Source organism: Hippopotamus amphibius, chromosome 1 (assembly GCF_030028045.1).
Source record: "Hippopotamus amphibius kiboko isolate mHipAmp2 chromosome 1, mHipAmp2.hap2, whole genome shotgun sequence".
NCBI lineage: Eukaryota > Metazoa > Chordata > Mammalia > Artiodactyla > Hippopotamidae > Hippopotamus > Hippopotamus amphibius.
Genome location: NC_080186.1, coordinates 9,233,007 through 9,248,368, shown reverse-complemented (window position 1 = coordinate 9,248,368; position 15,362 = coordinate 9,233,007). Strand labels below are relative to the sequence as shown.

The following is a 15,362-nucleotide window of genomic DNA, read 5'->3' as shown; positions in this document are numbered from 1 at the left end:
TATTAAGTAGTCCCCTAAAATCTACAACAATCCAGCTACATACTTAAGTTACCCTGTAATAATAATCGGTGTCATACGGGAGAATATTATTTCCTTTTACATATATTTAATACAAAGCCACCTGGCCATCAAGGTTTATTATTCTCAATACAACAAAAAGAACATAAAAAATAGAAACACAATCTGCAAAGCATACTTCAAAAAGATACATGTACTCACCTTTCAGAAGCGCAACAGAGAGCTGGTCAGTGTTCAGGTTACTGACATACTTCCCCAGATAGGTATTGAGGACCCAGGCTACGAGACCTTCCAACATGACTATATCCTCAAGACACAGTGTTTAAAACTCATGGATCATTCTTTATTTCTCTCTCTCATGGTCACAGAAGAATCTATGGGAAAAAAAAAAAGGAAATGAACAGAAAAACCAATTTTTCCAAGCTGATATCCTACTCTACCTGCCCTAAAGGTGTATGGATGCAAAGCACAGATTTAAGAAAAGATTGGGGGGACTTCCCTGGAGGTCCAATGCCTAAGATTCTGTGCTGCCAAAGCAGGGGGCCCAGGTGCGATCCCTGGTCAGGGAGCTAGATCCACAAGCTGCAACCAAGAGTTCACATGCCACAACTAACAATCCTGCTTGCCACTACAAAGATCCCGTATGCCTCAGCTAAGACCCGGAGCAGCCATATAAATAAATATTAAAAAAAAAAAAAAGAAAGAAGGAAAGAAAAGATGGGGTGACCAATGTTCATTGCACCACTAGTTACAATAGCGAAGACATGAAAGCAACCTAAGTGTCCATCAACAGATGAATGGATACAGAAGGTGTGGTATAGGGGCTTCCTTGGTGGCACAGTGGTTAAGAATCCACCTGCCAATGCAGAGGACATGTGTTTGATCCCTGGGCCAGGAAGATCCCACATGCCACAGAGCAAGTGCCACAACTACTGAGCCCATGTGCCGCAACTACTGAGCCCACGTGCTGCAACTACTGAAGCCCGCATGCCTAGAGCCTATGCTCTGCAACAAGAAGCCACTGCAATGAGAAACCCTTGCACCACAACAAAGAGTAGCCCCACTTGCCACAACTAGAGACAGCCCATGTGCAGCAACAAAGACCCAAAGCAGCCAAAAATAAATAAATAGTAAAATAAATCTTAAAAAAATAAAAAGGTGCGGTACATATATACACAATGGAATACTACTCAGCCATAAAAAAAGGAAATACTGCCATTTGCAGCAACATGTATGAACCTGGAGAATATCAAACTAAGTGAAGTCAGACAGAGAGAGACAAATATTATGATATCATTTATATGTGAAATCTAAAAAATAATATAAATGAATTTATATACAAAACAGAAACAGACTCACAGACACAGAAAACAAACTTATGGTTACTAAAGGGGGAAGAGGGGAGAAATAAATTAGCAGTATGGGATTAACAGATACACACTACTATATGTAAGTGACCAGGCTTTACTGTATAACACAGGTAATATTCAATATTGTATAAAAATCTATAATGGAAAATAATCTGAAATACCTATATAAATAACTGAATCATTTTGCTGTACACCTGAAACTAACACAATATTGTAAATCAACTATACTCTAAAAAAAAAAAAAGAAAGAAAGATGGGATGAAAAGCACTGTAAGATGTCCCCACTAGTAAATGGAGGGCCAAACCAATACATCTGCATTTTGATGCAGCTGCAAGGATCAGTCACTTATAAATTTACCAAAAATTACATACAATTTAAAGTTGTGTATCTTTTCGATGTAACTGGTCATTAAACAGCTTGCTTTTGGCGACTGACCTGGGGACTAGACTGTCCTGATCAGAGGTTCTCATCCAGATGTGACTTGGCAATGTCTAGAGACATTTCTGAATATCATGACTGGGGGGACTGCTACTGGTACCTTACGAGAAGAGACCATGGAGGCTGCTAAACTCTCTGCCATGCACAAGAGAGCCCCCCCATAGCAATGAATTATCCAGTCCAAAATGCCAATAGTACCGAGGTTGATAAACCTTGTCCTAGATTAAGGCAAAAATGGCCTAAGAGATTGTATCAATGAACTTCATATTCTGCACTGATCCTCTTTAAGCCTTCCTGAAATCAATTTTGCAAATTGGTTCATCAGGATCATTCGTAAAATGATATAAATGGAAGGGAGCCGGCAGTCGTTTATCAGAGTTCTTAAATGTCCTGGAACTGCATTACTGGTACCTGGACACCAGGTGATGCTGATACAACGAACTACCTTAGTAATTACGAACACCAGAAATCTGGTTCCAGCTGTAGTACTGACTTTCAGGACTGATTTACTACTGTCCATTAGAATAACTGGTGTTTATTAGCATTACAAAAAATAGAGATTACTTTTAGTATTCCATAAAGTTAACATGAGGGAACTTGAGACACAAAAGTTTAAATGGGTTTCAAGATTGCTCAGCTGATAGACCCTAGTTAGAACTGTGGGCTCCAAATCTTGCTCTGAGCCAGCCCACCAAGCCTGACACTCCAGGTTTGCTGTAGCAGGCATCCCACTTGGAACTTGCCCTTTTGGGCTCCTTTCCAAGCACTTTGCCCCACCCCTAGTGATTCATCTTAGTGCCTGAAGATACTCTTATCCCAACTGAGAGGCCTCCACCCACCAAAAACCCCAAAACACAAAGCTCTACAAGAGTTAACCTCCAGGGAAAGTTGGTTTTTATTTGTCAAGTGTCTTGCACTTCCAGAAAAGATAAACTTTTGTTTGTCAACAATGACAGTAAAAACATAAGAAAACAAACAGCATTTGGCAAAATACTAATTTCTTTCCAAAGATCTTTTTTAAAGCTACATTTTAGGTAAAATTAGAAATCTGGTAAAAATTATCAGGTACATTTATTTAAAGAAGATATTACAAGAACAAATTTCTTAAAACAAGAAATGTTTAACAGCCTGAATAAACACTTCTTTATTATAACTTTAAATAAGTAAATCTATGAAAACAAAACATGAACCCAACTAATCTAGTCTTACTACGTAGACTCCAAACACACTTAGGCAAAAAGCCAAAGTCAGAGGACTCCTATTTTTGAAGTTACTGCCATTGATTCTGGCCCTAAATGCCAACAAACTCTGAAGTGCCAACTATAAGTGCTCTCCCAGTACTAGAGGGAAACAACCGTCAGTATGTACACAAGATCAGGCCCTACCCCCATCTCCCCTGAAGTGGATGAATACAAAGAACAGATTAAAAAATGGGGTGAGAAGCCCTATAAAACGCCATAGGCAGTACAATGAGGCCGAAACCAGAGGCATCCATTAGCTCTGCTAACCAGGCTTGAGGCCACTTCAAGGATTCCCTTAAGGAATCCGATGTCAGGAAGAGCCGCCAGACTGGCCAGAATCCCAAAGCGTTTTTTACACTCTGGTCCATCAGGACTTCTAGGCAGCTGCCTGGCACTAACCCCCACCTGGCCTCCCCTAATCGGTGGGGCAGGTGGCACTGAGGAATCAGTGCTCAGCCCACGGGCTGGCAGACAGCTGGCCATGACCTTGAGCCAGGTCCCTCCCTAGAGGGGCGGTTAGAGCCCTGGGTAGCAAGGGTTGACAGCAGGACGCGAGAGCGGAGGAGGCGGGGCTCAGGGCGGCCGGCACAGGTAGCTTGGAGGTCGGAGGTCAGAGGTCGGACAGGGGCGGGGGCCAGGCCCGGGGCCCCGCAGGAAAGAGACTGCCCAGCAGACGAGGCTCCGCCCGCCGCCCCTCTGCTCTCAGAACCCTACGCCCGGCTCCAGCGGACAGAGACCCCACCTCCCAGGTAGAGCCTGGAGGGAACGGCGCCGGGCGTCCCAGCCCCGGAAGGAGGGGCTCAGCCAGGGCGTGACCGCGGGGGGCAAGGAGCAAAGAGAGGTTTGAGGCCCGACGTCCCCATCCCAGAGCGTGACCCCAGAAGGCTGGAGGGGGCGGTGGTTAAGACCCTAGGAAGCCCTGACTGGAACCCCATTTCTTGGGCGTGAGCTAGGGGGCTCATACACTGGGCTGTCGCGTGGAGACCGAGGCTCCGGCGGGGAGCCGCGGGCTGACACCCCCTCGATCCCAGGGCAGCAAGCTGTCCCGACCCTGGAAAGGGTGCGGGGTCCGGCGGGGGCTCGGACTCCCCAGGACACGGACGCCGGAGGCTCGGGACGCCCGAACGTGTGGCTGGGGTTCCCGCGGGAGCTCAAACGCGGGGGTCCCGGTGAAGGCGGGGCGCTCGGGGCTGTCGGGGGCTCAGACACCCCAAAGCTCCCCCAAGGAGTCCGGAGGGCCGGACGCCGGGCTCCGCGGGCTCCCACCGCCGCGCTCCCCGCAGGCAGGCAGGCCGGGGCCTCCAGGTCTGAAGCGGAGCCAGAGCAGCCGACCGCGGGCCCGGGCCCGCCCTGAGGCCCCCGGCCTTGCTCGCCGCCAGGCGCCGCCCGCCTCGGCCCGTACCTGTCGGCGTCCCGGGCCGCCCGCCCCAGCCCGGCACTGCGCGGCGCTCCCTCTCCGCCGCTCCTCAATGGCGCTCGCTGGCCGGCGGCGCTCAAGCCAGCCCCGACCCGACCAATCGAGCGGGCGATGCGCCGGCGCCTGGCCAGCCGAGCGCCGAGTCATCGAGGAGGCCCCCTGGCGCCGGCGGCAGCTCTTCCAAGGCGCGCAGGTGCTGCGGCTGAAGCGGAAGAACGGCCATTTTACCGCGCGGGGATAAACCGAGTCCCAGGGGAAGGCTACAGGGTGAGATGATAATATTTAGGACATATTGGCTCAGAAGTATTGGAACCCGGGATTCTTCTTTCTGCAACGGCCCTCCCGCAGTCGGTTCTCCGCTTAGCAGCCGCAGGAGTCTCTTAAAACATAATTCAGACCGTGCCACTTCTCTACTTAAAACCGCTTCCGCATTAGACTGAAATTAACACCCACCTCTTCAGAAAGCTGACACCAAGATCCTAGTGAATTTCCTCCATTCCCATTTATGCCACTCTTTCCCGGGCTCATTCTGGCCCAGCATCCTTCAGTTCCTACCCCAGAACCTTTGCGTTTGCATCTTTCTACTTAGGATGCTTTTACCCTAAACCGCTGCTGTCCAATGGGGATATAATGCAAGCTGCATAGTAAATGTACTTAGTTGGTACATTTTTTCAAGGAAAAAGAAAAAGGTGAAATTAATAATATATTTTATTTAATCCAATATGTTCTAAATACTATCATCCCAACCTGTAACCAATAGAAAAAATTAATAAGATATTTTGGGGAGGGTTTATATTAGTTTTTTAAATCTGGTGTATATTTTACACTAAGGCACATCGCAATACAAACTAGCTGCATTTCAAGTGATCAATAGACTTATGTGACTACAAGGCAGCTCCATGTAATCATATAGCCCACTCCTTGCTTCAAGTATTCCGTCTCAGAATTTCCCTGCTGCCCTACCTAAATTTCCCCTCATCCATTACCCTGTTATATTATCTTCACAGAACTTAATGCTGCCTGAGATGAGATTATCTTACTTATTTGTTTATACTTATGTTATCCTTCCTCACCCTGAAAGTTCCCTGACAGCAGAAATTGTATCTTTTTCACAGATATTTCTTCAGTACCTACACATGGCCTAGCACAGAAAAGACTCAATGAAGGTGCTATGAAAGAACAAACAAACGAACGCCTCACCTTAGATTATCACCAGAAGGGCAGGAAGAACACCTCAGGCTCATATAAAGTCAGAAGATGCAGGACGCAGGCTGGCAACATTGCAAGCTTATCTATTTACCATAATAATTATCAACCCTCATGACGCTAAGCTAATGAAGGTGCTTGTGGGCTGACTCACAGCAAGCAAGGCCTGGGCTTCTCTGAGGTGGGATCAACCCATCAGAATCTCAACACTAGGTGCCCTCAGAGGCTGAGGTTTTGGTGTAAAACCCCAGACTCCACAGACGGAAGGCAGAAGGGAAGGCAGCTGTCAGAGCTGAAGGATCTCAGGCTCCAGATCTTCCAGCACAGAGACTCCTGACTGTACCTGGGGGGTTTATTTAAAATGCAGATGCCAGGGCATCATCCCCTCAATCAGTATCACTGAGAGTCTCTGGGCCTCAGTTCCTTACCAATCTCAACATACATTTACCACAAAGGCATCCCACTGCCAGGTATTTACGCAAGAGAAGTGAAAGCACGTGTGCACACAAAGCCTTATATGCAAATACTCATAGCAGCTTTACTCTTCATAGCCCAAAACAAGAAACAATTAAAATATCCATCAATGGGAGAATGGATAAGAGATTACAATGGACCCCTACAGTGGAATACTACGCAGCAGTGAAAAAAGGAGCAAACTGCTGATACAGGTACTATCTTAGGGGAATCTCAAAAGTATTAGCTTGGGGAAAAAAGCCAGACCACACCAGGCCATGTACCATAATGATTTCATTGCCATGCTATTCCAGAAGAGACCAAACTAGAACAGCACAAGCCCATTAGTGGTGGCCAGGGGCCAGGGGTGGAGGGAGGGGATTGACTAGGAAGGGACAGGAGGGAACTTTTCAGAGTGATGGAGCTGTTTTATGTCTTGATTGATGTGATGATCACGAGGCTGTATACAGTTGTCAAAGTTCATTGAAGTGTGCACTTAAAATTGGGAACTTGTGTTTTCTGTAATATATTCCCCAATAAAGATGATATTTAAAAGATCCCTGGGACTTCTAGGTGGCGCAGAGATTAAGAATCCGCCTGCCAATGCAGGGGAAAGGGGTTCAATTCCTGTTCCAGGAAGATCCCGCATGCCTTGGAGCAACTGAGCCCGTGAGCCACAACTATTGAGCCTGTGTGCTGCAACTACTGAAGCCCACACACCTAGAGCCTGTGCTCCACAACAAGAGAAGCCACCACAATGAGGAGCCTGAGCACCGCAATGAAGAGTAGTCCCAGCACGCCGCAAGTAGAGAAAGCCCGTGTGCAGTAACAAAGACTCAACATAGACAATAAATAAATAAATACATTTATATAAATAAATAAATAGTAAATAAAAGATCCCTGCCCTCCTGGGGCTTACATGCCAGCAGGGGAGGAGAGACGGACAACAAAAAGTCAGCATAAAATATAAAGTGGACAGGATGGTGATAGGCACTAAAGAGAAATAATGTAGGGAAGCAAAATAGGAAGTAGGGGTGTACAGTTTTGTTTTTTGAAACACTGCCTTGTGGGAAGACATTCAGAAGTCTTTCTGAAACCTTGTAAATGTTACTAAAAGTAATTAAAGTATGTGGGCCGAGTAACTGGATGCAGAATGTCCTGCTTGAGCAGTGGAGGAGCTAAGGGTGCTGGTCGTGGAGACTATGGTGGCATAGGCTACCGTGGAAACAGAATATTGACCCTCTCTGGGGGCGCAGCCCCTTTCTCACTTGCACACCTCATATCACCCTGTTTGGCCCTGGAGGATGGCTGGTTAGCCAGAGACGGGTAAGATTCCTCAGGGGAGGAACAACCTAAGACAGGCACAGTCGCAGAGGGGCCAACAGGGGTGGGGCACAGACCCCTAATCCTTCTGAGAGAGGTCTCCTGCCCCCAGGGCTGCTTTGCTCTCCATGCCCAGCTCAAATCTGCACCCTGCTCAGATCCACACCTGCTCAAATCGAACCCAGGAGGCAAAGATCATTGCCCCAGTCATGTGAGGCCTTTGTGTGTTTATTTCAAAGATAGCCTTGTTTATGGGACTAAACTGGAAGCGTTAGACCCTTAGGCTATGCCAAGAACTCAATAAAAGCAACGTGGGATCAATCAGCAAGGCTCTTGATCCTAGAGGTCATGAGTCCCCCAGTCCCATCTTTCTATTAAATCTGTGTCTGTGTTTTCTTTAAGCTTGCGGCACCCGTCACTCACCTCAAGTCGCCGAGCTGGTCTCGGCACTGCCTCATAGTCTTGTGGCTTGCCCCTTTTGTTCATCTGTATTTAATGTGTCTTTTTTTCTGACTACTTTTTAAAAAATATTTATTTAGTTTTTGGCTGCGTTGGGTATTCGTTGCTGCACACGGGGCTGTTTCTTGTTGTGGCGAGTGGGGGCTACTCTTCGTTGCATTGCGTGGGCTTCTCATTGCAGTGGCTTCTTTTGTTGCAGAGCACCAGCTCTAGGCATGCGGGCTTCAGTAGTTGTGGCTCATGAGCTCCAGAGCACAGGCTCAGCAGTTGTGGCGCACGGGCTTAGTTGTTCTGCAGCATGTGGGATCTTCCCAGACCAGGGATCAAACCCGTGACCTCTGAATTGGCAGGCAGATTCTTAACCACTGTACCACTAGGGAAGTCCTGAGTGTACAGTTTTAGATGGAGGCCTCCATGAGAAGAACTGGCCCCCAGGGGTTCAAATTCAGGGGAGTCTGCAGGGGGACCCAGCTTCCCAGGTGATGGGTTTAGAAATGCAGAGCTGGTCCAGAGCCCTCATTGTACAGAAGGGGAAACTGAGGACCAGGAAGGGGAAGTAACTTAAGGTCATACAGAGAGACAATGTAGAACTCTGTTGCAAGCCTGAAGCCCTCTCCGTGATGGCCTCAGCCCTTCCTACACCAGCCCACTGCCCTGAGCTTCAGTTATTAGAACAAAATTTGTACTTGTTATGGGGGAACCAGGGAAGAGAGGTCAAATGTTGGCCTAACAGAGGGGAAAGGGTTGTGTAGGCCACAGGGAAGGTCCTTTCTTGGTCCCCACCCACGCTGTGGCCCCAAAGCTGCAAGTTTCTGGCACTTAACAGGTGAAGGGCTATAGGAGATGGGGGATGTCCCTTAATTACCATCCACACTAGACCCTGAGATGCATGTTGGCCTGGGGGTCAAGTTTTCTGGGGCAGGCAGATTTGAGGGGCCTACTCAGTACTCCCCGATATCAGGCCCCTCCCTACCTGGCCTCCAGATCATCTAGACCAGAGCGGGTGCAGACAGGCAACCCAAACTGCTGGAGATATGTTCCTTTTGGCCCACATAAAGCTTTAAAATAATTGAAGTTAGTTACATTTTAAAAGCTGGAACCAGAGAGACTGATGAAATTAATTAATTAATTAATTAAAAGCTGGAGATAACTTGTGAAAATCTATAATTGGAGCTTCTCTAGAAAAAAAATGGAAAATTTGCAGTGGTAGAACCCCCACCCTCCCTATGCTTACATTCATTCATTTATTTGTTCACCATTTATTGAGCACCTACTATATGTCTGGCACTGTTCTAAGCACTTGGGGCTACATCACTGAGCAAAATAGACATATTTTGTAAAATATGCGCTATTGGACTTTGCGTCATAGCAAGAGGAACAGACAGTGAGCAGTAAATATGAGATACATAAATTATACAGTGTTTGAGAGGGTAATAAGTACTGTAAGAGTCCCATGGGAAATTCAAAAAGACACACGCACCCCAGTGTTCACTGCAGCACTATTTACAACAGCCAGGACATGGAAGCAACCTGAATGTCCATCGACAGGAATGGACAAAAAAGATGTGGTACATACATACAGTGGAATATTACTCAGCCATAAAAAGGAACAAAATTGGGACATTTGTAGAGATGTGGATGGACCTAGAGACTGTCATACAGAGTGAAGTGAGTCAGAAAGAGAAAAACAAATATCGTATATTAGCACATACATACGGAATATAGAAAAATGGTACAAATCGACCAGTTTGCAAGGCAGAAATAGAGACACAGATGTAGAGAACAAACATATGGACACCAAGTGGGCAAACGGGGGGGGGGGGAGTAAATTGGGAAATTGGGATGGCCATATATGCATTACTAATAAGAAAAATATATATCAAATTGTACACTTTAAATATATGCAGTTTATTGTATGTCAATTGTATCTCAATAAAAGTTCTTTAAAGAAAAAACAAAAGAGTCCCATGGGAGAGGTAGGGCCCTCAGGGGAGAGGGACTTATAATTTTAAATATGAATTAATTTAATCAGATCCAGAAAGCATTTTACTTTCCAGAGCAGCGCTGTCCAATAGAAATATAAAGCAAGCCACACATGTAATTCTAAATTTTCTAGCAGCCACGTTAAAAAAAAGTGAAAAGAAACAGATGAAATTAGTGTTAATATTTTACTTATCCTAACATCTCCAAAATAGTATCATTTCAACATGTAATCAACATAAAAAGTATTGCTGAGCTATTTTATATATGTTTTGTACTAAGTCTTAAAAATTCAGCATTTGTATTTGACAGTTCAGGTCCAGAGTCTCTTGTGAAAGTGCAGACAGCCTGGGCAGGGATGGTACTGTCACTATGTGGGAAGAAGGACAAAGGACAGACCATAGTTCAGAGGTCAGCCCCTTCATCTTACAGAGGGATTCTAAGCTCCAGAGAGGGACAGCGGCTGCTTCAAGTTCACACAGCTGGTTATGGGTGGAGCTAGGGTGCAGTCCCAGGACTCTTAACCTTTAGATTTGCCCCAAGCAAACTCCCGGCTTTCCAGATGCTGCCCTGGGTTCTGGTTTCTGAATATGGAGCTCCAGGTGGAACAGAGAAGTCTCCAGAGAGAGAGGAAATTCTAAGGAGCTGGTTATCAAGAGCTTCACACAGTAAACAGACTGTCCACCCAACTCAACTCCTTAGATGAGTATCAAGCCCAACCAGCCCTGCCCCTCCTCTGCACAGCATGGATAATGGGTACCTTGCCTATCTCCTAGGGCAATTATGGAGATAAAATAACTTAAGCTCAGTTTCCCAACTCTTAGAGCAGACAATGCTCAGATCTCTCCCATCATGTGGGAAATAAAACCCAACATACTTTCCCTGGCTTCTGAAGCCACCCTCCCGACCTCATGTTATGTCCCCAGGGTTCTAAGGCTGTCTCACCCTCCCTTTACCAAGGCCTCTGCTCAAGTGCCAGCTCCTCAGAGAAGCCTTCCTGAACTCCCCTTGCAAACTAGCAATACCCCCACTCCTCTGTTCCCTTATGTTGCTTTATTTTTCTTAGCACTCACCACTGGCATAGCCTACACATATTTCTTTACACAGCCCCTCCTAGCATGCCAGCTCCAGCTGGCATCCTGTTGCATCCCCAAGACAACCCCCCCCCCGACACACAAAAATAGCAACTAATATTTATTGAGCACTTACTATGTGCCAGGCACAGTTCCAAGTATTTCATAGACAGTAGTTCATGTAGTAATCCCTTACTCTGAGTGTTACTGAGTCCAAGCTCACTCTGCTCGCCACATAACAGGCCAATAAATCGGAGGCGAGGTGTTGAGGCTAGGAATACAACTTTATTTGGAAAGCCAGCAGACCAAGAAGGTGGGAGACTGGCGTCTCTGAAAAACCATCTTATCGGGGTCTGGATGCCAGTTTCTTTTATAGAATCAGAGAGGAAGAGGCGGTGAGGAAGTAAAAAGGCAGAATGGAGAGGTAGAGGCCCAGGGAAGTAAAGTAAAAAGGGCTATCCGTGTTGTAAAACATCTCCTGGAATGACTAGCCTCGGTGTGGGGATGTGTTAATTTCTTTTTTTCCGTAGCCATTCATAGGTGGGCAGGGTAGATTGTCTGCCTGTAAACTGAACAGAGGCACTTCACTTTAACATTCAGGCAGAGGGGCAGGGTTCCCTGAGGCAGGCCATCATGTATGATTGTAATAACAAAAGCAACAAAAAGCAAAGGTTAAAGTCAAAGAAACAGATCCAACATGGAGTCTGAATTAGCGCTTCCCTGTTACATGAGGGAGGTAATATTTTAACCCTGTTTTAGAGATAAGAGTGAAGCACAGAGAAGGTCATTAACTTGCCTGAGGTCACACAGACAGAAAGTGGTGGAGCCAGGATTCACACCCGGAAAGGTGGACTTCAGGGGCCCACAACTCTTGACTTCTGTGTGAGTCCACCAGGGTGCTCCATAACAATGATGCTTGAATACAAACTAGATGAAGAGGAATGGCAAAGTCACTTCCTCTCGTCTGTCCACGCTGGCCTACCTTATTGAAACCACTTGTTCTGACTCGGTTAAAGAAAACAAAGAAGCAGGAGGGTCTTCACCTGGCCCATCAGGCAGGTGGCTGCCTTCAGTTACTCCAAATTTACCAACTGTGATATTGTGATTTATAAATAAATTTATTTATTTATTTATTTATTTATTTATTTATTTTTATTGGCTGCACTGGGTCTTCGTTGCTGCACACGGGCTTTCTCTAGTTGCTGCGAGCAGGGGCTACTCTTCATTGTGGTGCACAGGCTCTTCATTGTAGTGGTTTCTCTTGTTGTGGAGCACGGGCCCTAGGCGCGTGGGCTTCAATAGTTGCGGCACATTGGCTCAGCAGTTGTGGCTCACGGGCTCTAGAGCACAGGCTCAATAGTTAGGGTGCACGGCCTTAGTTGCTCCGTGGCATGTGGGATCTTCCCAGGGCAGGGCTCGAACTCGTGTCCCCTGCATTGGCAGGTGGATTCTTTACCACTGCACCACCTAGGAAGTCCGATATTGTGATTTATAATAAGAAATATATATTTGATCTTCATCCTCCACTCCTGGCTCACAACCCCTAAAAATCTTTGGAATTTCCCAAGTGATAAGATCAAAGGAGCATCTTTTGTTCAAATATTTGTTCTTGGGTCCTCACTTCTGAAATAGCTCCAGAGCCATGAGAGCAAAACCAATGTCTTATTAGTCATAGCAAAACCCTTTCAGCGACACCTAAGTTTATGTTAATAGGTGGCTTTTGGAAAGCCGCTAAGGGTGGGGGCTGGTTGCCAGGGGAATGAGCCATGTGATTAAAGGGTTGGAACCTTCAACCCCAAACCCTCACCTCTGGGTTGAGAAGAGGGGCTGGAGGTTGAATCAATCACCAATGGCCAGTGGTTCAAACAAGCATGCCTATTAATCAAACCTCCATAAAACCCCAAAAGGACAGGGTTCAGAGAGCTTCCAGGTTGCTGAACAAGTGGAGGTGCTGGGAAGGTGGAGCACCCAGAAAGAGCATGGAAGCCCCGGCCCCTTTCCACATAAATCTTGCCCTTTGCATCTCTTCTGCCTGGCTCTTCCTCAATCTCAGCTGTATCCTTTGTAATAACCTGGTAGCCTAATAAGTAAATTGTTTTCTGGAGTTCTATGAGCTGCTCTAGCAAATTAATCAAACCCAAGATGGTGGTCATATAAGAGGTCAGTCAGAAGCCCAGGTAACACGTGGACCTGTGATTGGTGTGTGAAATGAAGTCAGTCTTGTGGGAGTGAGCCCTTAACCTGTGAGATCTGGCTTGTCCACCAGGTAGACAGTATCAGAATTGAGTTACATTGTAGCACACCCAGCTGATATCACAGAATTGCTTGGTGTGTCTGGGAGGAAAAACAACCCACAGTGTCAGAAGTATTGAGAGAGGAAACACACAGGAAGAGTTTTCCTTTATGCCCTCTCACATCAAATCACCTGTTATTACCCCCACTGTATAGACAGGGAAACTGAACTGGGGATGGAACCTTAGGAAGCCCCTGCAGAGTGGATGCTTAGGAAATGTGCAGTGAGAGCTAAGCTGTTGAAGAGGAAAGTTAGAAACTTACACTCAGCTAAAAATAACTCCATGCTTGTTTTGCCTTTGTGAAATATGCTTGCTGCACCCAGAAAAACAGAAAAACAGGATGACCTAACAATCCAATGTAACTTTAAGATGTTTTGCTAAAAAATGGAATGTTCTGCACCTGCTCTTGTAAGTTTCGGTTTGGAAACTTCCATGCTTTGTAAACATGTGCACTATAAAAGTAAAGCTCACCCTGAGTTCAGGGCCCAGAAGTTTGGAGCGTTAGCTCATCTGGTGCCAGCGGCTTAATAAACCTGAGTTCTCCAACCCGCCGAGTGTGGTGCTTGGTTTCTCAATGGACTGACTTCTGCAACGTTTCTGGAGGCCCCAGTGAGATTCCAACCACGCCAGGCCCTTGAGCTGCTGGACCAGTGGCTTGGCCAAGTCAGAGTGTTTTTTATTTTTATTTTTTTTATTTTTTGGCACACGGGCTTAGTTGCTCCACGGCATGTGGGATCTTCCTGGAGTTGGGATCGAACCCATGACCTCTGCATTGGCAGGCGGATTCTTAACCACTGCGCCACCTAGGAAGCCCTTGGCCAAGTCAGAGTGAAGGAGCTCCGAGACGAATGAGGAGGCGTGTCCCCTGACGGTATTCTGGGTTCTCTTTCGGACTGGTGCTCTGACTCTCGGGACAGCCGGACCCCGACCAGACTCATCAGAGGAACGGACCAACTCACCAGCAATGGCCACAGGGTCAGGTAAGGCCCCGGGGCACTGAACCCAGTCAGGTCCTGTCTCCCGAGGGAAGAGGAGCTTGATCACCTCCTACAGTCTTCAGTAAGAAGATCACCAGTTAGACACCTTCCCAGAGCGGGGAGGCACTGTGATAAACTCTGGTCTGAATGTGTGTGTGAGTGAGTGCCCTGGTTCGTCCTCATTCCAGGGTGACTGTGTGGCTCCAAGGCCTTCGTGGCTACGGAGTCCGAGTGGGCCCTAACCTGCGGTTCCATGGTGACCTCATACGACTCAGGGTGGTGTCTGCCTCTGGGGGACCCAATCCCTCCCTGAGAGTCAGATCCAGGCCAGGAGTTTACACTGGTCTGCCAAAGAGGCACCTAAGTTCCCCACGGGGACATGGCCAGGCAGGCACCTGAATGGTCCTTTCTGAGGGGGCACCCACCCTTGTTTGTTTTTGCGACACCCACACAGGGTGGGATAGACGGGGTTGGGGGGGCAATTGATTACTGATTTGATTTAGCAATTGTGTATGTCCAAACAGCCCTTTTGCCTTAGGGCCCTCCGCCAAGATTATTTTCTTAAAATTGTGAGGCTCACTCTCCCCTTCCATTAGCTGACTCTTTGAGCCAACTTATTGAGAAATTAGGTTTTCCACAAAAGACTTGCCCCATTTGCCAGACAGATTTGTACCTCCCTCCCTCTTGGTCCCCTGGACCAGTCCATGCAGACCGGCACACTCTGACGTGTTCTTGTATACTTTCGAGTTCTCATTACGAGGCTGCTGTCCTCTGTCACCTTTCCTTCATAATCCCCTGATTCCCCCAAGGATTTAAGGCTCTTCGCTTAGGCGAGGAGTATGCATACTTGCTCCCTCTGCCTGCTCAGTGCCCACAAGTGGGTCAATCACCCCAGACCTCCTCCAGAGCCCCACCTGAAGTTATTCCTCCGCAAACCCCATTACAAGAGACCACCTCCTTACAGCCCTGTCTCCCTGAGACATATAACGATCAGGGCCATCTTTAAGGAGGCACATACTCGTGCTTTCTGGGAGTACTGGGCTTTCAAGGAGTAGCAACATCAGCACTACCTGGGTTATAAGGCCCTAAGACAAGGTAGACTACACTTGTCA

At 47.0% G+C, this 15,362-nt stretch overlaps 1 protein-coding gene across 7 annotated transcripts in view; it reads right to left on the bottom strand.

Annotated features, from left to right (window-relative positions):
* Window positions 1-4,621, bottom strand: part of VPS13D (vacuolar protein sorting 13 homolog D) — a 236,908-nt gene extending 232,287 nt beyond the window's left edge. For 2 of the 7 annotated variants that reach the window (XR_009047684.1, XM_057696667.1), the window contains exons 1-2: window positions 4,471-4,621; window positions 220-392 (exon numbers count right to left, since the gene is read on the bottom strand). Coding sequence is in view for 5 of the 7 variants with exons in the window: in XM_057696667.1 (XP_057552650.1) it covers window positions 220-316 (97 nt within the window). In the remaining 2 variants the exon portion in view is untranslated. The remainder of the gene's footprint in view (window positions 1-219; window positions 393-4,470) is intronic. The other 5 variants (XM_057696624.1, XM_057696634.1, XR_009047679.1 and 2 more) reach the window with 4 other exon arrangements.
* Window positions 4,622-15,362: the final 10,741 nt, after the last annotated feature.